This window comes from Microtus pennsylvanicus, chromosome 4 (assembly GCF_037038515.1).
Source record: "Microtus pennsylvanicus isolate mMicPen1 chromosome 4, mMicPen1.hap1, whole genome shotgun sequence".
NCBI classification, from domain to species: Eukaryota; Metazoa; Chordata; class Mammalia; order Rodentia; family Cricetidae; genus Microtus; species Microtus pennsylvanicus.
Genome location: NC_134582.1, coordinates 90222990 through 90248042, shown reverse-complemented (window position 1 = coordinate 90248042; position 25053 = coordinate 90222990). Strand labels below are relative to the sequence as shown.

The 25053-nt window shown below is 43.8% G+C and overlaps 1 protein-coding gene across 3 annotated transcripts in view; it reads right to left on the bottom strand.

Annotated features, from left to right (window-relative positions):
* The window catches only part of Adtrp (androgen dependent TFPI regulating protein), a 79546-nt gene extending 56054 nt beyond the window's left edge, over window positions 1-23492 (bottom strand). Inside the window, exons 1-2 of one of the 3 annotated variants that reach the window (XM_075969826.1) lie at window positions 23240-23492; window positions 2791-3025 (exon numbers count right to left, since the gene is read on the bottom strand). In XM_075969826.1, coding sequence (XP_075825941.1) covers window positions 2791-2943 — 153 coding nt within the window. In that variant the 5' untranslated portion in view covers window positions 2944-3025; window positions 23240-23492. Of the gene's footprint in view, window positions 1-2790; window positions 3226-23027; window positions 23141-23239 lie in introns of those variants that run through there. The other 2 variants (XM_075969828.1, XM_075969827.1) reach the window with 2 other exon arrangements.
* Window positions 23493-25053: the final 1561 nt, after the last annotated feature.

The following is a 25053-nucleotide window of genomic DNA, read 5'->3' as shown; positions in this document are numbered from 1 at the left end:
TTAGGAGACCTCTACAGCTGGGCCAATTTATTTCAAACAAAATATAAATCCATTAAAAAACTAATACCCATAAATAAACCCGTGAGACCTCAAGAGGTAGAAGTTTTGAGGTTCAAACATTTATTAGAACTACACTACTTGAAAACTCTTCTTAGATGGGTCCCCTAAAATATGCTTAACCCATCTTTGTCAGGTGTGGGGAACACTCACGAAGTCTAGAAAGGAAATCATTACAGGTAATGTCTCCTTTGCTCACAGGCTGGGGCCGGAAGCTGCCAGAGAGATATCAACTCAGCAAAGTAGAAAACACAGCCACACTTACAACATACCAAGTGGGCAAAGTTCTAGTCCACGAGTTGCCCTATGCCCTGCTCTCCTGGCAAACACGGTGGAAAACTGTAAGTGGCCTGGGTTGATAAGGACTTATGAGGTAAAACTGGTTTTGACCTAGTAAAAGTTCAATTGTTTTCTCTATTCACATGAAGAGGAGGGAGGGGACTAGAGAACAGTACTGCAGTACCGGACCTGGGATTTCAGGTCGTCTGTGGAAGCAAACTGGTGAACAGAGGCCAGGAGGCTTTTGTTTGGTGATATGAACAGAGACTTGAGGAGGGACATCTGTGGGAATAGCTGCTGAGACAGAGGCCTTTCTCTAAGAGACACCAGCTTTCCTGGGAAGAAGGGGAGCTAAGAGGTGAGTTTGGTTTTTTTTTTTTTTTTGGTTTTGTTTTTTTCAAAAAAGGCCACCATGTTAAAAGGAATTCATGAAAAATAAAAAAAAAAATAAAAAAAAGAGCTTAGGGAGATCAATCTGGAACCTGCACATTGGAGGAGCAAATGACAATACAGGGCTAATGGTCCTCTGATGCCAATTAGTGAGTCTGGAATGAGGACAAGGAGTAAGGCAGGGATGTGGGGGAGGGGAAGGCGGGTCCAACGAAAAGGAAAACAAATGGAATTTGATTTGGTGGCTAATTCTACAGGAAGGCAGAAAATGAGATTAAATTCTGAGATGATTTGGGCTTGTGAGATTCTCTTTAAGATACTTTCTGCCTAGCGTGCCCACCTGAGTTCAATCCTAAGCACCCAAACGGTCAGAGTAGAGAGCTGTCTCCTGAAAGCTGCGCCTGAACCTCTACATTGTGGTACCCAGGACTCCAACACCGACACACATCCGTGCACACAAAATAAACAAAAATGTTCTAACTTCTAAACAACATCTAAGTAGGATAGGCTAGTAGACGGAAAATGAGGTGTGTGTGGGGGGGATTGCCTTAAAAGGCAAAAGAAGTCAGGGAGGTGGCTTATGGACCTATGTGCAAAGTCTGTCCCACGGCTCTGTGATTCTGGGCAGTAGGATGGCCATACTGGGGCCTGAGTTTAATAATTACACATGGATAGACAGCCCCAGGTGACCCAACAGAGTTACAAACCTCACTCTTTGAACTAGTGCTGAGAGGTCTATAAACCAGTTTCTCTTTTCTTTTTTCACTATTCGACTTATTTCCTCGTAAAATCTCAGGACTGAAACAAACAGCCAACCTGACGCCTTCTGGCGCTAGAGAGCTGTGCCCAGAACTCAAAATATTCAGGCTAATATGTCACCAAAAGGTGAACACAAGACCAGAAGCAAGGGGCCAGTGCCTCAAAGAAACGCCTCTTCAACCTGAACTCACCATTTCTGCCTACTCAACATTCCAGTCCCTCTTTCTGCCACTCATCTGCCCTGATTACAAAATGAGGATTGTGATTCCGAAGGATGAGCATATTCCGATCTCAGGATGTGCTGCAAGGACTGGCTCATCAGTTCAGGTTACCTGCTGCCGTCCCTGGGAACCCGGGATCAGGTCCCAGCACCCACAGGGCAGCTCACAACCATCTGTGGCTCTAGTTCCGGAGCATCTAATGCCCTCTTCTGGTCTCCACAAGCACCAGAAATATGTGCGGCACAGATGAATACATGTCGGCAAGGCATGTAAAATGCTCATAAAATAAAAAATAAATCTTGAAAACAAGAATATTATTTCCAGCTCCCTGAAACCAGGTGCTTTTATGGAACTGTGTATTTTAGCACCAATGACAAAGACTTAAATGTCAATTCCCATGTCTGAAAGATGCTCCAATTTTATCTTTTAACATATGTGTGTGTGTGTGTGTTAAAAATATATTATTTCCCCTACAATCCTTCTTACAAGGCAGTTTTTCTTCCAGTCATTCAGACTTTGCTCAGTAGCACGTGGCCAGTCAGGTTAAGAAGGCAAGAAGGGATTAAACTCAAAGTTTGGTTTTAAAATAGTTGAAACTGTGTATTGGTTGTTGGCTCGGGTGATCTCTCTCCTTTCAGATGGAACTTGAGCCTATAAAAAATTGTAGTGGGAGAGGAAGGTGGCAAATGCGCTTGCTTTTCTTAGATAAATCTGCGAGTCGCTGTGTGCTGTCAAAGGACATTATTCCTCCAGTGGAAGTCACACTTCCTACACAACATGTGACAGCTCTGCCTTCTTTTCAGAGTCCCAGGCAGGGCTCAAGATCTCGCCTGTGTGTTGTACTCAAGCCCGTGCTCCCCCAGTTGGACTCCAAGAGATTTTGCGAGAGAGCATTTTACAATTAGACACCCTGGTAGCTATGGAGCGTTTTCCAGACTGAGTGCCCCAGAGCAAATTGTTGAATAACAGGGGAAGCCCCAAGTTCATCAACCATGAAGAAGGAAGACATATAGGGGGCTTGTGTTTAGTAAAATGGTGCGTGGGAAAGCTCGACCTGGTTCCAGATACATACACACAGACTTACCAGATTAAGGAGCGTCAAGTACTTCGACCGTCCGCCATCATGGAATTCCTTTAACTTCTCATTATCCTTTCCAATATGTGGGATGTAGCAATTGAGGAAGACGTACCAGTTCAAAACAAGGAAGTGATAGATGCAAGTGGTTGTCTTCGTCATGGCTTTGGAAGCTGTGTGCTAGCTCTCTGCTTTTGCCTCTGAGTCCTGGGAGCCACCGCTGCTCTCTGCTCAGGCTGGAGAGCTGTAGAAACAAAGTCCTCTGGGAGTGAGTTTCAACACAGGCTGGATTGTGCTTCTCTCTTAGGCACCTTTTCTTATAACCTTGGGAGGAAATCTTTCGGATAGTTAGCTGCAGTTAGATAACCTGACAGTTTGCACATATTTCAAAACAGCTTTGTGGCGAGCAACAAAGAAGAGTTGCACTTGGAACAGGGCACCGCCTGCTAAATGACCTCTTAAAAACGACTTCTCTGTAAAGCTCCAGACCTCTGTTCTTCCTTTTCATTTTCTCAGAAAGGTCAAAGGTTGTGATGGTGTCCCATAAAGAAGGGAAGTGCTCTCTGAAATCAGGAAGTAGAGACTTGGAGACTTGGGTGTGTTTATGGCCCAAGGAAAGATAAGGGAATCAGGTGTGGTCCTTCTACTTGTGAAACCTCTGAGGTATTATCAAGCTTAAATATCAAGCTTGAAACAGCCTTTTTTTTTTTTTGATTCCTTAGGAACAGACTCAAGGGAGGGAGTCTCAATCTCCCCACCCTTATACTAGAGAACAAAAGATGTCTAGACATTCCATTTGCATAGCATTTATGCGCCCAGAGGGAAGAAGCATAGGGAGATAGCTGTGGCCAGCAGAACTGAGCGAGTGTGGGAGATAGCTGTGGCCAGCAGAACTGAGCGAGTGTAGACCTGGCTGAGGGGGAAAGCAAGGGCTTCTGCACTGCCCTGGAGAATACAAGACACAGTTGGGTTGGGAGAGCAATAGACAGGACCCTACCTCAGCCAGTGCAGAAGGGACCTGAAGGAGAACAGCAAGTGGCAAGCCTTGTGACATCACCAGTTTGTTTCCCTGGGCAACTGACTTGAGGGTTGAACAAATGCCTTGCGAAATGCCCCTGGCGCCACTAGGGAAGTCTGCAGTTGATGCTACTGATGACGTCACCAGGGTTTACAAGAACTGAGAAAAAGAACTTCGAGGAGCTTTGGGAACTCAAAGAAACCCAGAACTAATCTATGAAAAGTCAACTAGACCGAACATTAGAACTCATAGGCAAGGGGAGAGTGGTCCTGAGCCAGCATGTCTGCAGGGTAGCCATTTCTTAGTCTGTTGGAAATGCTGTAATGACATATTACAAAGTTGTAGGCTTATAAACAAATTGATTTCTCCTGTTTTTAAAGGAGAGCATTACAAGACCAAAGCATAGGCAGGTTCAGTGTCTGGTCCAGGTTTATTCTCTGGTTAACACATATAATCCTCTCACCATGGCCTCTCATGGGAAAGGGGCAAAGCAGGTCCTGTGGACATTGTTGGGGCTAGAATACTATCTGGGAAGGCTCTGTCTTTATGTCCTCAGGACTTACCTATAGCCTGCACTTCTTACTAAAACCATCACTTGGAGAGTTGGGACTCCCCCCACACTCCCATGAGTCTGGGTAAGGCCTAAACATTTAAAACAGAAACCCTTCACTCTGGAGAGAGCAATCCAGGACATGGGGACAGCAGCGCTCTGCAAAATTCCATGGCCTAGGCTAAAACTGCAAGTACCAATGACATCTCCCTCTCCTGTCAGCATGGTTCTGAGCGCTGTAGGCATGCCAGTTCTCTGAGCACTTTAAATACTGTAATGACGTTGATGCTCAAAGGATGTGCTGGGCAAGCGGTGAGGAGGTAGAAGAGGTCCACTTCCATCACTAGTGAATCTCTAGAGCACAGAGAAATCTTTGCTCCCCATACCTACTGGCTCCCTTTTCATTGCTTCCTCTCCCCTAAGTGCCTCTTATGTATTTATCTTATCAGAAAAGTCTCTCTGTCTCCAGTGGAAGACCAGGGGTAAGTGAAGATTAAGGCAAAAATGGGAAGGCAGAGAAGATAAAAACTTAAATCTCTGGTGCGCGTTCAGAGCCAGAGATGGGCCTCTCACCACTAAACATTTGTCAAGGGGACACCTCATTAATGTTGATGCGTTTAAATGCGTTTGTACTGTATTTCATATTTGTTTTGGGGGTCCAACTAATTGTAAGCATTGAAATAAATAAAAATGTGTGATATATGTAGGTAAAAACTATGTAGCTTCTAAATTGCGTTTTTGCATTTTCTAATAAAACTCTGCTCAAAACTGTCACCAAAAGGGAATCTAGATCATAACCACATCTGCATTACAACGTAATATTCCTAGATGATGATCAGATCTGCTTTCATGACACACTCAGATATCTGTCCCAAAGATATGTTATCGGGTAGAGTTTTGCTACTTTTTTGCTGTTGTTGGTTGGCCTGGGACTCTTTATGTACCTAAGGATAACGGTGAACATTTAAATGTTTGGGGGGGGGGGTCGAAGGTACACTTGGGTGCACAGGTGTATTTCTGTTTGTACACATAGATGTTGGAGACCAGAGGACAGTCTTAAATGTCATTCTTTAGAAACACAGCTGCCTCCTTTGAGTCCAGGTCTCTCACTAGCCTGGAATTCATCTGGTAGGCTAGGCTGGGTGCTCAGTGAACCCCAGAGTCCTCTTGTCCTTACTGAATGGAAAAAAAAAAAGAAAAATAAATAAAAGAAGGACATGACGGCCCCTAAGGGGCTGGGGTTTTTATTACAGGTATAAGGGAGAGCACAGGCAGAAGCAGAGGCGTTTGGGAGAGTCCAGGATGAGTGTGCCCGGCAAATGAACTGGGCCCTGAGAGAAGAGGGCAGAGAAGAGAGGAGGCAGCCAGGCACCAAGAGGCAGGAGATCAGAAGCCGAGAGGCTGCCAAGCGGCCAAGAGGCCAAGAGGACTGGTAGTCAAATGGCTGAGGTTATATAAGGAAGAGCTGCTGGGGGAAGGGTTCCAGTCTGCTCCCTGGGCTGGAGAAGCTGATGGTAGGGGGAAGGATATGGCAGCCAGTAGGACTCTGTAACAGGTAGGGACTGAGGGATATTGGGAGGACCAGGTGGCCAGCATCAGATATATCAATAGGCACCTCAGGGAGCCTTTGCCCTGGGTCACCTAACGTCCATATGCCAGTTCTAGGGTCCCAAGCATGTAAAACCATGCCTAACATTTATATTTGGGTTCTAGGGATTGATCTCGGGTTCTTGTATTTTTCCAGTAAGCACTTTACCAACTGACCCATCTCCCAGGCTGACCTTAAACATCTGGATTTTTGATTCATCTACCTCTACTTCCCAAGTGCTGGGATTACCGGCCACCACACCTAACTTATTTTCAATGTTAGGGATCAAACCCAGGGTCTTGTGCATGCTGGGCAAGGGCTTTGGTAACTAATGCCCAGGTATTCTTTAACAAGCAATCAATGTGACCACTTCTTAGCTACCAATTTCGAACTAACACAGGCCTAGTTCGGTCTATGCCTGCATTCTTCCTTTCTTCCAGAATTAGAGGCTGACTTTTATATAGAGGAGAAAGGGAATAATTAAAATTTATTATTTAAAAGCTGGCAGGAATTAATTTTTAAGAAGAAATAATAAAGATACACATACACACAGGTTTCATGCTTTAAACACTGCACAGACAACTACATTCACAAAGCACTTCCCTTGTAGATCTGCACTCTTAGGAGACAGGGGTATGAGTTTTTAACTTAAATTCATATTGGTATTGAACAACTACCTAGCAAGCAAGTACCCTTTGCCAGGAATTGACTAGGTTGTGGATGTTCCTTTCTCTGTTTTTGTTTGTTTAATAATTTTTCCCAGAACTTCATATATGAGCACTACACCTCACTCTTGCCCCTCCACCTACAACTCTTTCAGTGTCCCCCTTCCCAGGTTTACTTCTCTCTCTCTGTCTCTCTCTATCTCTCTCTCTGTCTCTCTCTATCTCTCTCTCTGTCTCTCTCTGTCTGTCTCTCTCTCTCTCTCTGTCTCTCTCTCTGTCTCTCTCTGTCTGTCTCTCTCTCTGTCTGTCTCTCTGTCTGTCTCTCTCTCTCTCTTTCTCTCTCTCTCTCTCTCTCTCTCTCTCTCTCTCTCTCTCTCTCTCTCTCTCTTTCTCATGGGTTTCTAAGACAGGGTTTCTCTGTGTAGCTCTGGCTGTCCTGGAACTTGCTTCGTAGACCAGGCTGGCCTCAAACTCAAAGATCCACCTGCTTCTGCCTCCTAAGTGTTAGGACTAAAGGCGTACACCAACAACAACTAACCATCATTGTAATATTGAGTTGGAAGTGTCACCCCAGCCCCTGGCCTGGGAATTGCCAAGCACATGGACTCCAGTTCCCAGCCTGCCAAGTGTTGACCCCTCCCCGGGGAGGAGGGTCAGGACCACTCCCACGGGGTATTTTAGGCTTGTACCAGAAAAAGGAACTTGTGAATTGGGGTGTTACAAGTGCTCTCCCTCTGTCTTCCCCTGCCATGCTCCTGACCACCCAAGATTAAGCGTGGGCATTTTTTGCATTTTTGATTGGAGTTTTTTGTGTCAGCGGAAAGGCTCCCTTAGGAAATATTCCTAACATATTGGAGGTTCCACCGAGATGCACAGTGCTGCCGTGCTGGAAAACACCCATCCCCCATGCTCTCCACCAGATTTGGCTTTGGACTTGCTGAGTTCCCCTTCTTTTGCTCTAGGCCGATAGGGTCCCCGGGGTGACCCATTTGCTTTTTGGTCTTTTGTTGAGGCCATGGACTGTGCTGGGAGTCTGACCCATGGCAAAGGCCAGACTTTTACTGAGATGGCACTTGGATGTGGGGAGTTGTTCCCCTGCTCTCTTCTCATTCACCCCATTTCCACTCACGGGCTCTGTTTGGTGGATGCATCACAATAGACCTGAGTCTCATTGGGCATAGACTTTTAAAGTGGGCCCTTACAATTCCAAGCCAATTACTCAAACGCTCTTGAGCGGCCTTTTACAAAACAATCCTTTTAAATTGGGGCTGTCTAAGGCTTCGTAACCCCGGGTTTCTAGATGCTTACTCCTGCCCTCCCTTTCTGTCTCTCCTTCTCCGCTGAACTCATGGTTTGTCCCACTCCCACTTCTGCCTCTTCATAGCCTGTGGGGCTCTGCCGTTCGTGAAGGCTCCCATCCAGTTCTGGATTGGGGGGGGGGGTGCTAAACACAACTGGTGAGGACAAGGGAGGCCATTGCCGATCCCTTCAGAATGGCGCTCGCCCATCAGCTGTTTGCTATGCTTCCCTGCCCCTGCCTGCTATTCGGGGATCACTCTGCTCCCCTTCCGCCCTCCTAGCTGTTTACTGTTTCTCTCACTCTGGGATTTTAAAAAATGTTTCTGCCCTGTCCCTCTTGCAGCATCTGCTAGTCTGGTTCTTAATGGAATAACCTCTATGCTTTTCTGACTTTTGCAGCCTGCCTTCATAGGTTTCCAAAAGTGCTTTATTTGCCTCTCTGTTAAAATAATGTGGCCACAGTATGTCTGTGTAACTTTATAAATGTTTCTGAGTGCATGTGTGCTCATTTTAAGATTATTTGATTTATTAAAATATTCCTTTTAATCTTCTTACATTTACTAGCATTGGTAAACTATAACTTATTGGATAAAATACACACCTAAATTTAGCTTATATGCCCAGTTTAAATAACAGGTAATAGTACTTCGTTCTTAAATGTCTTTACAGATCTGAGGGTATGGCATTTTAACAAAAAGAGCCTCTAACACTGACATGCCAGCTTCTGCAGCACCCTTTAGCTCCTCCAAGAAGACAGAAGACCTTCTGCCCCCAGGCCTCGCCTTTGGGCTTGGCAGACTGGCAAGCACTGCTTCTAGGACTATTCTTCTCCAAGGACCAAGGAGAGGATTTGGGATTGCCTGTGTAGCTAAAATGCTGTCTCATTTTTGCTCATTTATCCCTCCCAGATCTGTCTAATGCATTTGGCAACTTAAGGTACTGTTAACTTATTACTTCATCCATGACATTGAATCTTTTGCAATGACACCAAGATGTGCCTGGGCCAAGATCAACCCACAAAGTGCTATTCTTCTGGAGCAAGGACACCTGACAACTGAAATCTGGTTTTATCTGCTGTTGCTATCATACTATCATACATTATCTGCTATCATATTGCTATTGTATTATCTGCTATCATACCTATGCTATGGCTAGCCCCATTTCATAGGGCCAATAATAACATTTTTTTTCTTCTTGCCACCTACCTTCTCATCTCCCTCAAAAACCAGCTGTCTGGGGACTCCCGGATGACAGCGACCCAGATACTGCCCTAGCCACGCCTCTCACTGAGGGTGAGCACAACAACTCCCAGCTCTCCCCTCTCCCACATGGCCCCATGCCCGCAGGAAGTAGCCAGACTTGAGCCAACCCCAGCCCTCTAACACTTTGGGGGTCAAATTACCCTTTCATAGGGGTCACCTAAGACCGTGGGAAAACACAGATATTTACATTACAATTCATAACAGTAGAAAAATTACACTTATGAAGTAGCAATGAAAATAATCTAATGGTTGGGGATCACCGCAAAATGAAAAACTCTATTGAAGGGTCTCAGCGTCAGGAAGTTTGAGAATCCCTGCTCTGATGGATAGTTCCACACATGGCCCACACAGATGGTCCCGATTAAAATCAAAACAAAAAGGTAAGAATGTAGGAACAGGACCCATAAGGAGGAGGGACTTGGTAACCACAGTAGGAAGGAGACAGGGGAGGGTGGGAATGAAAAGTAAATAGAATACATTATGTACATATACAAGTTGCCAAAGAATAAACTCAATCATTAAGAAGAAAATTGCCAAAAGATTTTAAGCATTCTTACCACAAAAGGTATGTGCATCTATATAAAAAGTAATGCTTCTATTAATGGACTTGATTTAACCATTTACACATACACACACTTTAGAACTTCAGGCTATATACAATAAATGTATAAATGTTTTACTTTTTTTCTCAAAAACAAATATTTACAGTAAAAATATCTATGGATAAATGTATACATGCATAGCAGGCATATTTGATTGTTGAGTCTCCCAAAGCTGACTCATTGATTTAAAAGCCTACCATGTTCAGAGCTCTAAGCTGTTGTGTACAGAGGAGGAGGCAGAGTCTAAGATGAGTCAAATCATAGCCTAAGTCCTGGAGGAGCTCAAAGCCAAGTGGAAGAGACAGATATGTAAACAAAAAATTACAGCAAGATGTGATAAGTGCTATAATGGGGATATGCATAAAATAGTAATGGAGTTTAAATTATCCTGCATATTATTCTGTCATCTTAAACATACAGAAGACTGAGCTAGGGTTGAATGTATTGAGGAAATCATCAGAAACGCAGTCACTATACAGAAGAAAAAGATTAAAGTAACCCCACTGCCAGCCACACGAGAACATTTCCTATCCAAACTCCATGGGTCTCATCATTCAACCTGTATAAGAGGGAGCTGCTTCAGGAACTCGGGTGGTACAGCCAATGGGATGCTGAGCCCCTGCGGTGGAGCTTGACCCAGCCAGCGTTCTCCACGGGATTCATGGCCACAGGTAAATTACAGGTCATGGTAAGAGCAACCATTCATCCTGACAAATACAGGACCATATCTAAGGCCAGTTGCCCGTGAAAAGGCAGAAAGAGGAAGGAGGATGGGGAGCTTGGGTACATACTCAGTTAACTTCCTACCCAGTCAGCTCACAGGACTGTTTTAAGTCGAGTGGTTTTTTTTGAAAGCTGATCCAGGACCTCAAGAGCTGATTAACTTCACCCACCCAGGGTAACTGGTCTCACATTAGCCTCCCCAAGGAAGATGGGGCATCCTGAGACAGGCAATGAACTTCTGACTCTTCCAGTGATGTCTGACACCTCTGTATCCCCAGCCTATGTAGGCAGTAGGCAGATTCCAGGTGCTCACAAGGATCCACTGTGAATTGAGGCATCATGGTACTATTGATAATCACCAAAGGGGGCACTGGGCTCCCAGCTACATGCTCTCATTGCTGGTGTTCTACATGTTCTCCCAAACCCCCAGTGCCTCTGGACCTGTTTCACCCTGTCTTCTTCTGTAGTTCCTCTCTGAAAGGGGGATGATTCTAGAATAAGTGTGTGTGTGTGTGTGTGTGAGAGAGAGAGAGAAAGAGAGAGAGAGAGAGAGACAGAGACAGAGACAGAGATAGGGAGAAGAGACAGAGAGAGACAGAGAGGGAGGGAGAAAGAGAAATATCTCTTTCTCTTTAACACAGTTAAAGTTAGAGAACAGGGAGACCAGTATCTCCTGGAGGATTTCCCAACCCCAAGAGCTCTTGTCCACTGCTAAGAAAGGAGTTAGGATGGCTTGCTATCCCACTGAGATGTGTTTTCACCACAACTAACAGTACTTGTTTCTCTTGGGGGCCAACATGAGTGCCCCACTTCTTAAAACTCTGTAACTTCAGGTAACCTTTGGAAGTCTGTTTAGAAAGATCAGGCATGGGTTTTCTAGCCTCCGAACAAAGCCAGTGTTGAAAAACACAGGAACTTGTTTCTTGGTTTTCCTCCATTTTAAAGCTAATCATTCCTTCAGCTCCTCCTCTGCCTGCTGCTTTTGGGGACACTAGTTGAGATGAGCCCCCCCCCCCAGCTGCCCTCCAGCTGTGCTTGGGTGGACTGCAGTGCTATGCGTACTGCCCCTAGAGTCCCTGAGAGGATGCAAGGTCACTGACAGGAGTCTACTTTTAGCTGGAGGTCCAATGAGCTCATCTTGTTTACAAGCATCAGATCGACTCACATTGAGAGTTTAGATGAGGTTAAAAAAAAAAACATTTGAGATCAGTTAGTCTTTCAGATTAGAAAATTAAATCTCAGAGAGACAACATCACACAGCTATTATTAATTCAGGGATGGTGGCAAAAGATTCTAATACTATGTATTATAGTTTTTAATTCCTAGTACCGTCAGTCTGCCTACTTGTAGAAATTAAGGTAAGTTTCTTGTAGATAGTACATGGTTGGGCAATGTTTTGGCTTGTTTATGGAGACAAAGTATTACTGTGTAGCCCAGACTGGTTTCCAACTCATGATCCTCCTGTCTCAGCCTCCTAAATGCCAGAAATACAAGTGTGCATTTGCTTTTTGAACATTGTGCCAATACATTCTTTGTAATTGTGGTATGTATACCATTTGTGTTTTAAGGTAGCTGCTACCTGTTAATTGTCTACCATTTCGTTCTTTGTTTGAAGTCTGTTTCTGCTATGTCTTATTCCTCTGATCCTGCTTCTGTAACTTTCTATGTTACTTGAATACATTTTAAGATTCCATCTTAATTTATTTATAGTGTTTCCATTTGACTATCTGGACATGACTATATATGGAGTTCATTATATTCTTCTTGTCTATAGAGTTTTATTAAGGAATTACAACTATCAAATTTCAAAGTGATACCCTTCTAGAATCACATATACTCCTATGGTTAGTTTAAGGTGCATCACCAAAGATCACCATCGGATACATCGTTTTTTGGCCTGTTAGTTTCCTTCTTTTTCTAGACTGCTGAAGAGATGATCACGTGGCCTTGTGAAAGGTTTTGCTTGCCTGCCTAAAAACAGTGCTTTTTCACAAAAATAAGGAACAGTGCCTGCTTTTACAAAGACGGTGCCTGCTTTTATAAAGCCCCTTCTCTTTAAAACTTTCCATGCATTTGGTCAAAAAGAGTTGCTTTGGTTAATTGTCCTCTGAACTGTAAATAAAAATGCTTTTCTCTAACAACACAAAAATGAAATGGAAACCAGGTAGAGAACTTGCTCACAAAGTAGCTGAAGTTGAAGTTGTCAGCACTCTTTGGCAATTTTCTGCCCTTCTCCCATGTCTGTTGCAATACACTTTAATTTTTTTATTTCCCTATCATGCTTTCTGATGGACTCAGATGCATCTCTGGTCACTCAGGATTTCTCTAAAATATAATGCTCCCAGTCTGAGGGTACTAAGAGTGATTTCCATTTGTTTCCTAGGTGCCCAAAATAAGTTAGATGAAATCAAATCCAGTTCTCCTTACTTCTAACAAAATCAGGCTTCTTTGAAATTTGGCTCCTTGGCAATGAAAATGTCTCACAGACAAGAATTCCTTGGACAGAATCATAGTTAGTTCTTAGATGTCCAGAGCCACATCTGTCCTGCAACTCTGGCCCAGCCCTTGCATTTTTTTTTCTTGAAAGATGTTAAAATCTCTGCCATGATCTTCTGCCTTTCCTTCTTCTCTTTCCATTTCTTAAGATTCAGAGGAAGTCACGACACAAAGGATATGGAAAATGTGCAAACTGAATGTATATAACACTTAAATCCATGACGTCAGAGTTGTTTTCCACAGAGGCCATTTTTTTTTATATATACACTTGGTTGATTGGGAGCTGATTTCTTCTCTGTGTCACTGTGCACAGTGACAATGTCTTAGGGCTCTGTTGCCAAAGATGCTCTTGCCACCGCAGCCTTAGCAGGAAGTAGATTTTATATACTTTTCTGGATTTTTGTTGGAGTCAGTATGAGCATCCATGTTTTCATCAGCCTGGCTGTCTTTTCAAAGTAGATATTGATTGGGAGCTAAGAGAGAGCACCCTGGGTCCAGTAGCCAAAGAACTAATCAGTAAACTCTAACTCTTGGTCCCTGTCTGGCTGCTGCTCAAAGTTCTGTTTCCAACCAGGGATATTGCCACCAGGATTCTAAGGGTGAGAGAGGAACCAAGGAAAAGTTTCCAGGCAGCTGGGCCACACTAATCAGTTAGCATGTTGGCTTCTGAAAAAGTGTGGGTTTCAAAGAGAAAAACATTTCCCCAACTGGTCAACAGTGTGTACTCCAAAGTCAAGTTTCTGACTTCAGATAATGGGTTCGATTCTTCCTACTTGTGTGGCCTTGTATGCGGCAGCAAAACTTCGTATCTGTTCCCTTAACTGTGAAATGAAGGTAGAACTATAACTCCCTTCACAGCTTTGCTGGGCTCATTACATGAGACAATTCACATGGGTTCTGGACACAGCTCCCAGGGCTGTAAGTGTTTAACATATGCTAGTTTTATGATAGGAAGATCATCTGGAATGGTAGCCCTTGCAACTGCCACCTGAAGGAATCATCTATATGGCCTGCAAGATGTGTATGGCCTTGGGAGGTGCATCTACAGGAACATTCTGGAGATACATTTTCTGTCAAAAAGCATGGTAAAAGTTCTGTCATGAGACTCCCCACTGTTAACATTCTAAATTCCTTCCAGAAAATATTTGGAGGAAACCATTTCCAAGAATATTTCTCAGTTGTCTTAAGGCCAACAATAGCTTTCAAAAGTAAGGAAAACCTTTATTCTTAATCTGGGGCTTTCCGTTAAGACCATGATGATCCAGAATTTCCCACTAGTCCTTGCAGTATTTCTCAGGAACTGAAAAGGGCAACCGAAATTGGCCTGAAGTCTGAAGTTGGTAAATTATCATTAAGTCTTAGAGCATGCTAGTGAGTTAGGGTCATAAAAGGTAGGGTACAAAGTACAGCAAACAGTGTGATGTTGACATCTCTGTTTTAGGTAAAAAAAAAAAGAGGTCAAATTATAATCAAAAGGATTTTCAGGAGAACAGAAATAAATGTGAAAAATTAAAATGTATTCAACAACCTTTCAAATTCTTAGGACTCAAAATACCAATTTTGAATATGTAGCCCAAATATGATTGTTAATAGACTTTTCTTTCTTTGAGGAAACCACACTGTGCTCTTATGTTCTACTTTCTTCCTAGGCACCTCTTTTTCTCTTAACCTTTGCTCTTAAGAAATCAGGTGGTAGGCATGACGTTAAACCAATGATGAAGGAAATATACATTAAATAGACCCCACAATAGATTGGGAAACTTGCTTTTGTTCATGTTGTTGTTGTTGTTTTCTGTTTGGAGATGGAAATGGTCTACATGACTTTGATAAACTGAGAAACATAAGGAAAATGGGTACTGTGATGCTCTAGTTTCTCTACCACACCACCCTTTTCTGTAGCTCAGAAGTAGCCAATAGGAAGCTGGATGGTGGGTCATTCAGTAGCTCCACCAAAGAGAAAGTCACCGTTCCTATGCTTTGAGCTCCTACAACAATGCTACATAATCCTTCTTCCCTTGCCAGTGAGTCCCTGGACAGACCAGACCAGAGCTGGTGTAGGAGGTCCTTCTTTTTATGTGTTGCTTGTATTGGCTAATGAATAATGAAACTGCTTTGGGCCCCTGATAGGGCAGAACTTAGGTAGGTGGAGAAGACAGAACTGAATGCTGGGAGGAAGAAAGCAGAGTTAGAGAGATGCCATGGATCTGTGGCTGAAAGTAGATGAGCTGAAACTTTTCTGGTGGGCCACAACCTCATGGTGATATACATATTGATAGAAATGGGTTAAATCAAGATGTGAGAGTTAGTCAACAAGATGCTAGAGCTAATGGGCCAAGCAGTGTTTTAATTAATATGGTTTCTGTGTGATTATTTCAAGGGCTAAGCTAGCCGGGTGGCCAAGATGAACAAGCGGGCCCTCTCCCTCCAACACAGAGCATTCCAGCTTCCCACCCTGCATGAGTGCCTTGGACTCTGTGCCCTCTGTTTCCAAATACTTATGTTGGAACTCCACTGACCAGCGAGATGCTACTTGGAGATGAGGTCTTTGGGGAGCTCTCCTGATAGGATCAATGCTCTTATAAGAAGAGACCATAGAAAGCCTTTCCCTCTCTCCCCACCATGTGGGGATGTGGTCAGGGTCAGCATCCTCACAAATAACGGACTGGACAGGCAGCTTAACCTTGGGCTTCTCATCACCCATGACTGTACAGAATTAAGTCTCTGGTAGACCAAATAAGCTACTTGGTTCACAGTATGTTTTGCTAAACCAACCTGAATGACAGAGACAGGGGTGTAACAAATCTAGTTTCCCTCTGTCTCTTTGAATAGGAAAAAGGACATTAATGGTAAAAAAAAAAAAAGTGGTGGATCCATTTGGCTTGATGTGAACCCCAAGAGTTCCTTCTATTCTTTTCTAAGAAAAGAATGGATTAAGGAAGAAAAGGGAATTATAGTAAGCATTAGTAGAAAGTGTCCGTTTAATATTATATATTATTTTCATAAGATTATTAAAGTAAATGTGTCATTCATATAAATAAAAAGAGATGCTTATTAAGCACACCAGTGGTTCAGGTGAACTAAGCACTTCTCATACGGTCGCTTGTGTCTTTCCTTCCTATGACATGAAGGCACACATTATGGTGTCATTTGACAGTTGAAGAAATCCATCTGAGTACACACATGAGCAGTTAAATAACTGATCCAGGCTCCCAGGATGAATAATTGGCAGAAGTTGAGTCAATGTTTATCTCGAACCAGAGCGCCATTAGACCATTGGAACTTTATATACTATGGTTGCATTTTTTTCAAAATCCTAAAATTTCCCCAAATGAAATGATCATTCTAAAAAGTAAAATAAAATCCACCATCTACATTATTATAAGTTCTCTACAAATAACTTGAGAGAGTTTAGCTTTGCTTACATGATAGTTTTATTAGAAATATTTGGAAATGGAAAGTCACCTTTTCCTTAAAGGCTCCTTTTAGCATTCAGATCCCCATAGTATTGCCTCACACTTGCCCATGGAAAGCGTGCAGATCGGAGCCCGCCCTTTGGGAAGCTCCCAATAAACGCCAGGTTTCATTATAGTCAATAGCATTTTTTGAAGTGAACAAACCCCCGCGCTCACACCAAGGTCCTTCAGAAGCGGATCTTCAAACACCCAGGCAGTTTGTGTCTCTGCTTCTGATTCTAATTTGCCTTTGCCCTCTGGAAGAGGTCCGGCCCCTCTGACTTGTGACCACGACATAGCTGTCACCCAACTGATGCTTGGGGTAGGGTTGCAATGGAGTTACAAGTTACCCATTTGCAAACGGCAGTTTCCCTCATGGCGGCCCTCCCTCAGCTGTGAGCCACATCGGCCATCAGCCCTGCAGTGCAGCACATCAAAGGAGATAGGATAAACAGAAGACAATGAACATGACTGTGCTTAGTGGACAGATTTAAAAAGGGTCAAGTGATGTGTTTTGCTAGTACATTAAATATTTGTTATGTCATGCCCCTACTTCCACTGTGTGCCAGCAGGTGTTCATGCATTCCTGCGAGCTAAGCAAATTGAGGGCACAGAGACAAAAGCCTGTTAGAAACGCTGAAAAACCCTTCACTGCAGGTCTCCTGGTACAGCAGGCCCTGTGTGCTCACGGAGACACTATCCTCATCATACGAGAAGGCCCTATCCCTGATTAGTGCGCTGCTTTAAAGGATGCTAGTCGTACAGAACTGCAAGGAACAACCTCCAAGCTCAGCACCACTCCACGGAACTTTCTGCAATGAGGACGGTTTTCTGTTTTCGCACTGACCAGTGGCATAGCAACTGGCTACAAATTGTCACCGGGTACCTGAAGTGTGACCAGTGCCACAGAGAATGTAAAATTTTTATTGTGTTTTTATTTAAATATTCCTTGTGCCTGGTCTTGTTGGCTAGTACCACACTAGGGTGACTGGGCAATCCTACTTTACCTAGGACTTGGCACATCTGAAGCCATGTCAGGCAAGTTAGGCCCATTGGGTGAACTGTGGGACCCGATCTTATTTGTCAACTTGTTAGATGAAGAAATGCCCAGGACATTAGTGAAACACATCCCTAGACCTTCTGTGACTATTTCTCTAGGAAAGATTAGAACTTGAGGCTCTGATTGAGTAAGCAGATTAATCCCCTGATAAACTCACAAGATATTATTGGGAGGTGGCAAAAGATAGGTAGGGCAGGGCCTCTAGATGCTCTAGAAAGCAGGATGCTGGGGGCTTCTTTTTGGGACCTACATCCTACACCGCTGTCCTCTCTATGTTTTCTTCTGTCTGCTGCCTTTCTGCTTAGAAATGAGGAGCCTGCCCCGCTGCGTGATTCTACCATCATGATGCTAGATTATGTGGAACCAGCAGCCACAGGCTGAACTCTCATAAAACTGCTAGATAAAATTAGATCTTTCTTCAAGTTTGTTATGCCATAGCAATGCCAAAGTCACATGAGCATCATCCCACTTTTAGAGACGTTTGGCACCTGTGAAAGTAGAGGTAGATGTGAGTGAGATGGGGTGTGGGGTAGAATAGAAGGGAGAGGGTGCAGAGACGGCCGTGGCCCTGATGTGTCTGGTGCAAGCAAAAGGCAAAGGAAACGTGACTCTTAGAACTGATGCAGTCTGTAAAACTCAGCAAAAAATACAAACAAAACACACTCGCCAGTCAACCATGTGCAGAACTCGACAGTGACTAACTTGAATATATTTTTTCAGCTCATCAGAGAGTAAGAGGCTATTGGCTTGCCTCATTAAAATGTTATAACCGCCTTGTGTTCCTGATTCTAGGCCATTTCTGATTCAAGTTTTTTTTTTATTTTTTAAAAAATTGAATTTCATTTTCCTGCTTGCGCTTTCCAACAGCCCACCTAACCTTTCAATGAGAGCCTGAACCCTCTCACTGGAAATGGAGCCCTTTCGGTATTTTCTTCAATTAAACCACAAATCAGTCTTAAGAGGGGTCACATGTGACTATGTACTGGTAACATTGCAGTTTGTGTCTTGTTGCTTTAACTGATCCCAACTATCAGGCTCCTAGAGGAAGGAACAGAACTCTCTTTTCCAAACTCTCGCGATTTTGTGTCCTAGCACTACAAACATGAGATGCGTTCTGCTCCTCGTATATGTATATTGATTGATAACTATGGCCGATCCATATTTTAATAAGCCATTCTTTCCTTATTTCGGAGAACCCACTGCTTTGAAAGTGGTCCATGTCACTTTGTTATCTCTTCTGAAATGCTTTGAATCAGAAGTGTTTTGGATTCATTCCAATTTAGGGACGTTGCATAGACCTCACTGGCGAGGCACTTCTAACGTGAAAATCTGAGACCAGAAACTTTCTGAACACGATACCAGTGCGCTCAAAACTATGTCACCTTGTACAGCATTTCTAGTTGCAAACAATATTTGTCACCTGAATCCCAGTGGCCCTATAAGTAGTGATGTCTCAGGCCTCTTTGAGACACTGAGGAGAAATTGATAACATTTTGTTAAAAAAAAAATCCCTTATTGCTAGGAATTTATCGCTTGTATTGTGTGGTTCCCATGTAATCAGTTTGCATTTCTGGTCACTGGAGGGGAGTCCTGGGGACCAGAGTCACAATCACTGACTTGATCACAAGTGTAAAGTCAAGGCCGCAGGCCTGGGCTTGTTTTCTTTTCAAGGAACAGTCTCTCTGCTGACTTCCAGCTCCATATTGGCCTTAAATTAACCACCCGGTTCTCTTGCCTCAGCCTCCTTCATGCTATGATTACAGGCATGCCTCACCATGTGTGATGAGTTTATTTTTTGGTCTTAACAAATTCCCCTCTGTTTTTGACAGTGGTTAGCAAAATTCATCAAATTGCGCATAAGAAGTACATGGGAATTTCATCTTAAAATAGGATCCCCAACCCCATGCCCAAATACTCTGCCTTAATTTATCTGAGGAAGGGTGGAGAATCAGCCTTTGCCTGGAGACCTTGCCTTCACCCCATGGAGGCTGTTCTCATATACCCAGCATTGTGGGAGAAGTAAAATCAGCTGACCACTAATACAAGCTTGGCACTGGATAAAACAACCCAACCTTCACAACACGAAACTTCACAGAGCATGAACTTGGTCCCAGAGCTGATGAGTGAGGTAATCGGTGCCTAGTGTAGATTCATGTTTCCATGAAACCAAACAATGACGATTAATTTTCCTTTTCTGTCTCAAAGAAACTTGCTTTGAGTATGCCTATCCTCAATAAACTAAATAGTCTTTTGGAAATTATCATTTAAGTCTTATACCTACAAAGAAGTATTTCTGAATTTGTACAACTGTGCTATTGTTGCCTTTTCCATAAAGAAACACGTCCATTGATCCCAGTGTCTGTGGTGCACACCTTAAATCCCAGCACTCAGGAGGCTGAGGCCTGTGGATCTCTTAGTTTGAGGCCAGCCTGGTCTATAAAGTGAGTTTCACAACAGCCAGGGACATAGAGAAAAAACCCTGCCTCAAAACACTAAAAAGACAAAGAGAGGGAAGAAGGGAGGGAGTGCGGGGGGGGGGGGGGGGAGTGTGTAACCGGAATTGTTTCAGTTGGAAATTTTGGCTCACGGCTAATGAGACTTAGGTCAAGTGTGAATCTGGATCCCAAGACACATCTCATTACTGAAGCTCCCGACCAAGAGCACAAACACTATATGGTATCCAAATGTGCTCATTGCTTCAAGGAAAGTATTTAAGGTGAACAGGAGCTTGGTTAACTTATTTTTTTTTTAAAGCTTTTAAGGCTTAGCAATAGACTCCGCACAGCTGAACCTACTCTCCAGATCTTAAATACACCCAGGCAGACTGAATAACAAGTCCCAGTCATCCAGGACTACAGAGGGGCCTTTGTTTTGAAACAAACAAACAAACAGTAAAGAATTAATATTTCTTCCTTGGGTATGGACCCAAGAAATGCTGTTTCTAAAAATATGCAAAGGGGGTTTACATTAAAACGAAACTCTCCTTCTAATTTATCACCTCAGCATTAAAACTTACCTCCTGGGGCTGGAGAGACAGCTCAGAGGATAAGAGCACTGGTTGCTTCCAGAGGACCTGGGTTCGTTCCCAGGACCACATGGCAACTCACAACTGTCTGTAACTCCAGTTCCAGGGGATCCGACACCCATGGCAAAACTCCAACATATATTTTAAATAAAGAAAGTAAAACTTTCTTCCCCAAAGGCAAACATTGCAGCGAATATTATGAATGTTCTTTACGATACTGTGCATATATATGTGAGATTAATAAAGATGCTTTGAAATAGATTTTAAGCATAAGGGGCCAGAAGAGACATGTAGAATGACGCCCAGGTGTGGGTTTCCTGAGAGAATCTCCCAGAAGCCATTTTTTAAATACTTTGTTTATTTTCACAGAGATTTGCTCATTCCTTTCCAGATAACTTGGATAATTATTGGGACAGACAATGCTGTTGTGTTGAAATTATAGCTTGCAAAATGCCACAACTCTGTTGATTCCCACAGCTAGGTTTCCTTGAGATTAACAAGACTAGTCTACAGATGCAGATGAGGACATTCTTTCTGTCCACATTCCAGCATGAACACAGGTCTTCAGAAAGTAGGACCCTGGATAGTGTACTGATGAAACTGTATGTATGTATGTATGAAATAGAAATAATATAGTATTTCAGGTGTATTTTCTTCATGAAAACCTAGTGTAATTTTTAAACACCCATCATCTTTATTCTTTTTGAGAAATGATCAAGAGGGGAATGATCTTTTACAAATTTAATAAGTATAATTAGTCAGCTCTTTCTCTTTGTTCATACTCATTTGTACGCTGTAGCTAATAGAGTGAGCATGTCTGTTCTGACTGCATTCTCAGTGTCTAACACAGTACGACTGTGTGCGCTTTCTTTTCCACCTGCTGCCCATAGTCTCTGTTATGAGGTTCCACTAATAAGGTCAGAACTTTGGGAGGCTCATTTCATGTGAACAAAGATTACTTCTTGTCTCCTTATTTCAATAATGCATATCCTCAAGTGTAAATCTCTATTTCCTTTTCATTGAAACCTGGTACAGAATTCTGGAGATATTCTAACTCACATCCCCAGAACACCTGTCCAGCATCCCTGATATCTGCTATGTATGTACCAAAAACCAAACAAACAAAAAAACTAAAACCAAGGGCAGTCATCACGTCTTCACGGCGTCTCTTGCTATTGCACTTGGCTGCTCTTCCTTATCCCATGCTACCTCACTCATTCTGGGGTAACATGTACTCATGCAAACACATCCCCCCTCCCTGTTGTGCTCTGCAGGTGGTCTACCAGCTAATTTCATCCCTGGAGAACCCAAAGAACTGTTACAGGTGTAGCAGATAGACATCATGCATGTCTGTCATGATAGAGTCAATAGCACTTTCCCATCAGTTTGAGTGTGTGTGTGTGTGTGTGTGTGTGTGTGTGTGTTTGTGTGTGTGTGTGTGTGTGTGTGTGTGTGTGTGTGTGTAGGGGCTGTGCAGCCTTCTCCACTCTCCCCCATGCTCCCAGATGGATCATGTGCCACTGAAAGACTAAGCCCTGTAGCATGTCAGAGGATCTGAGATCTTGGAAATCAGGCAGCCTTGTTTGCCCTAAAGGTCTATTCGTGTTACTCTAAGACTTTTCCCCTTGCAAAGAAGGGAATACATTACCACTTGCATCTCTAAGCTTTGCACAGAAGAAAGATGGTAAAAGGTGTGTCTGGGGACTGGAGTTGCCACTCTGGGTGGGCGGGTCGAGCACAGCTAGTGTGGGTGTGTATGGTGGCTGGAGGCAGCGAGACACACCTAGGTATTTTGATCAGTATGGGTTAGGTCTTCCAGAGTGGTTGGTCACTCTGCAGCTGAGCCTGTCATACAAGGTATGTTTTTCCAGCGTCCTTCTCAGTCCCACGAGTCGAAGGTTAGTTGGCTAATGAGGTACTATAACTGGGAGTTGGAAAAAGTTTAGGCAGAATTACAGAAGGAGCGGTGCCCAGGCAAGTCACTGGAGACGCTTTTGAGAACAGCCTCCTGCCACCTGTGACTCTGCAGTTTTTATCTGTAGGTTGTGAGTCCCTGTCTGCCCTGGCTCTTTCTTAAAGGAACCAGAAATCACTATCTAACTAGAGAATTGTTGCTAGATGCCCATAGCCAGTTGGGGAATCTTTGGGGGTAACAAGCAAACAAGTTTCCTTATGCACTGTTTAGTTGAAGATAGGGATAGAGATGAAAAGATATTCTGCCCTGGATCTAACTTATCTAGTGGGCAGGGACACTCTCCAATACCTCTTCCCATCATTCCCAAAATAGTTAATAGCATTGAACCTTGTCACAGAATCTCACACGTGAACTATATTTGAGCAGACATCTGGTAGTGATTTATTGGCACATAGAAAATGTTTAGAAAAATCAAGATATAGCCCTAGGAAGCTACACAAAATCGACCTCTCTCCCCATCCACTTCAAAGTCTCCCCCTCCCAGCGACGGTTCATCTGCATGGGCTGTTGAACCTCATACACAAAACTCACCTTAGCTACCTGAATCTTCCACCAACGAAAAACGCAGAGATCCAACCTGATTTGCAGTGGCCAGGGGGAATTTCCTGCCCTACCAAGATGAGCTCTCTATCTGGAAGATAAAAACTGCCCTGTAGGAGTGGGTGGTCCATTGGCCCCTCCCCTGATTTCTCTCAGCCTTCTCTGTCCTGGCCAGCAGCCAGGCAGGAAGGAGGGACACTCACCTGCGAGCTATTTCTCTTGGGACTTGGCTTCACCTTGTCAGGATTCCTCCGGATGGCTCTTCCTGGATTTCAGCCTCATCACTAGAGATGATGAAAAGCTAAGGCCCTCCGGAGGGGCTGGTGGTAACTCATTTTGCTAATGGAAAGGCAAAGAAAGAGATGGGAAGCTTTGGTTTGGAGAATGGCTTGGCTGCTGAGAAGCCTTTCACAGGTGAGCAGGCAGCATACCTGACTGATGATGGTGGCAACTGGGACTGCCGGGAAGTGTGGGTGAGGCCACTACTTTTTTTTCCCCTAGTGAGTGGGAGTTTAGAGGCAACTCCTTCTACGGCTGGCATTGTCCTGGGCCAGCAACGGGCATGAATCGGGGGATAAAGATAGATGTGGGAGTGTATGGATACGTGCGTGCACATGTGTAGGTGTAGGCGTGCCCAAACAAATGCTACCTTTCAGTCTCTCAGCTTAGAACTGGGTGTCCTTTATTGAAACCTCTGTGTCACAGGAAGTGACAAGGGCTTTGGGATTTGTTCTCCAAAGCGGCGGGAGTTCACGGTGATTTTCCAAACCCTTTTAAAAGCGCCATCCTCCTCCTTTCTTTTCTCTCAACCAAAATCTGATTCCAGAGTCCTAAATTATGAAAGAAATCAAAGCAAAGCTGCCGTGGTTGGGGTGTATGATGGCTCCGGAGACCTGAACCCTCTTCTGACCCTCCTCCTTGTGAGCAGAAAGGCTTCACGGGCACATGGAGGCACTGTGGCGCCCCAGAATAGCAGCTTACAAACCGTGGATGGGCTGGTCGAGCTGTCAGGCTGGATAGACTTGGGTTTGCATCCTTGCTATGAGCAGCAAGACCTCAGGGCATTCACTGAAGTATTTGATCCTCCGTTTCACCACCTGGAAAACAGAAGTACTATCACTTATGAGGCAGGGCACCCACACAGATAGGAGAAAACACACAGAGGACATCTGGGTCTTAGATGAGAATCTTCACACCATGTTTGTGGTTCGTAGTTATTAGAGAAAAGTTGGATGTGGGCTGCTTAGGAGAGACCAGGAGAGAAGTAACTGATGGGAGGAGACCTCTCATTTCGGCAGCATCTGAGAGCTTTGCTCATCATCTACCCTTTTAAAAACAAAAAATGCTTTGCTGGGAGGTGATGGCGCATGCCTTTAACCCCAGCACTCAGGAGGCAGAGGCAGGCGGATCTCTGTGAGTTCGAAGCCAGTCTGGCCCTACAGAGTGAGTTCCAGGACAACCAAAGCTGTTACACAGAGGAACCCTGTCTCTAACCACCACTGCCCCTCAAAAAGAATGTGGGTGCTGGAGAGACAGCTCAGCAATTAAGCACATTTTCTGTTCTTGCAGAGTTCAGATCCCTATTCCCACAGGGTGGGACCCCAGGGCGTACAGCATCCTTTTCTGGCCTCCCTGAATGCCAGACAAATGGGCAGTAGAGGCAAAGCATTGATCTACACAAATAAATAAATAAAAATGAATGAATGAATCTTGGTTTTCTTTAAAAAAAAATCCCATGTATCTGACTATAATCAATAGACAAACCACAGAAATAAAGGGTATTTGTAAGTTGTGTTCTGATAAAGGCCGAGTACGAGTACTCAAAATTCATAAATACCTGCAACTCAGCAGCACAAAAGCAAAATAAGCAAAGAACTTGAAAAGTCGTTTCTGCAAAGAAAACATCGCGATAGCCAGCTGTCGCATAGCATAGGTACTCAGAACCCATAGTTCTCAAGGAAATGCACACCAAAGGGGTGAGGAAACAGCTCTTCTCCGCTGGGGTGATGGTGGTGAT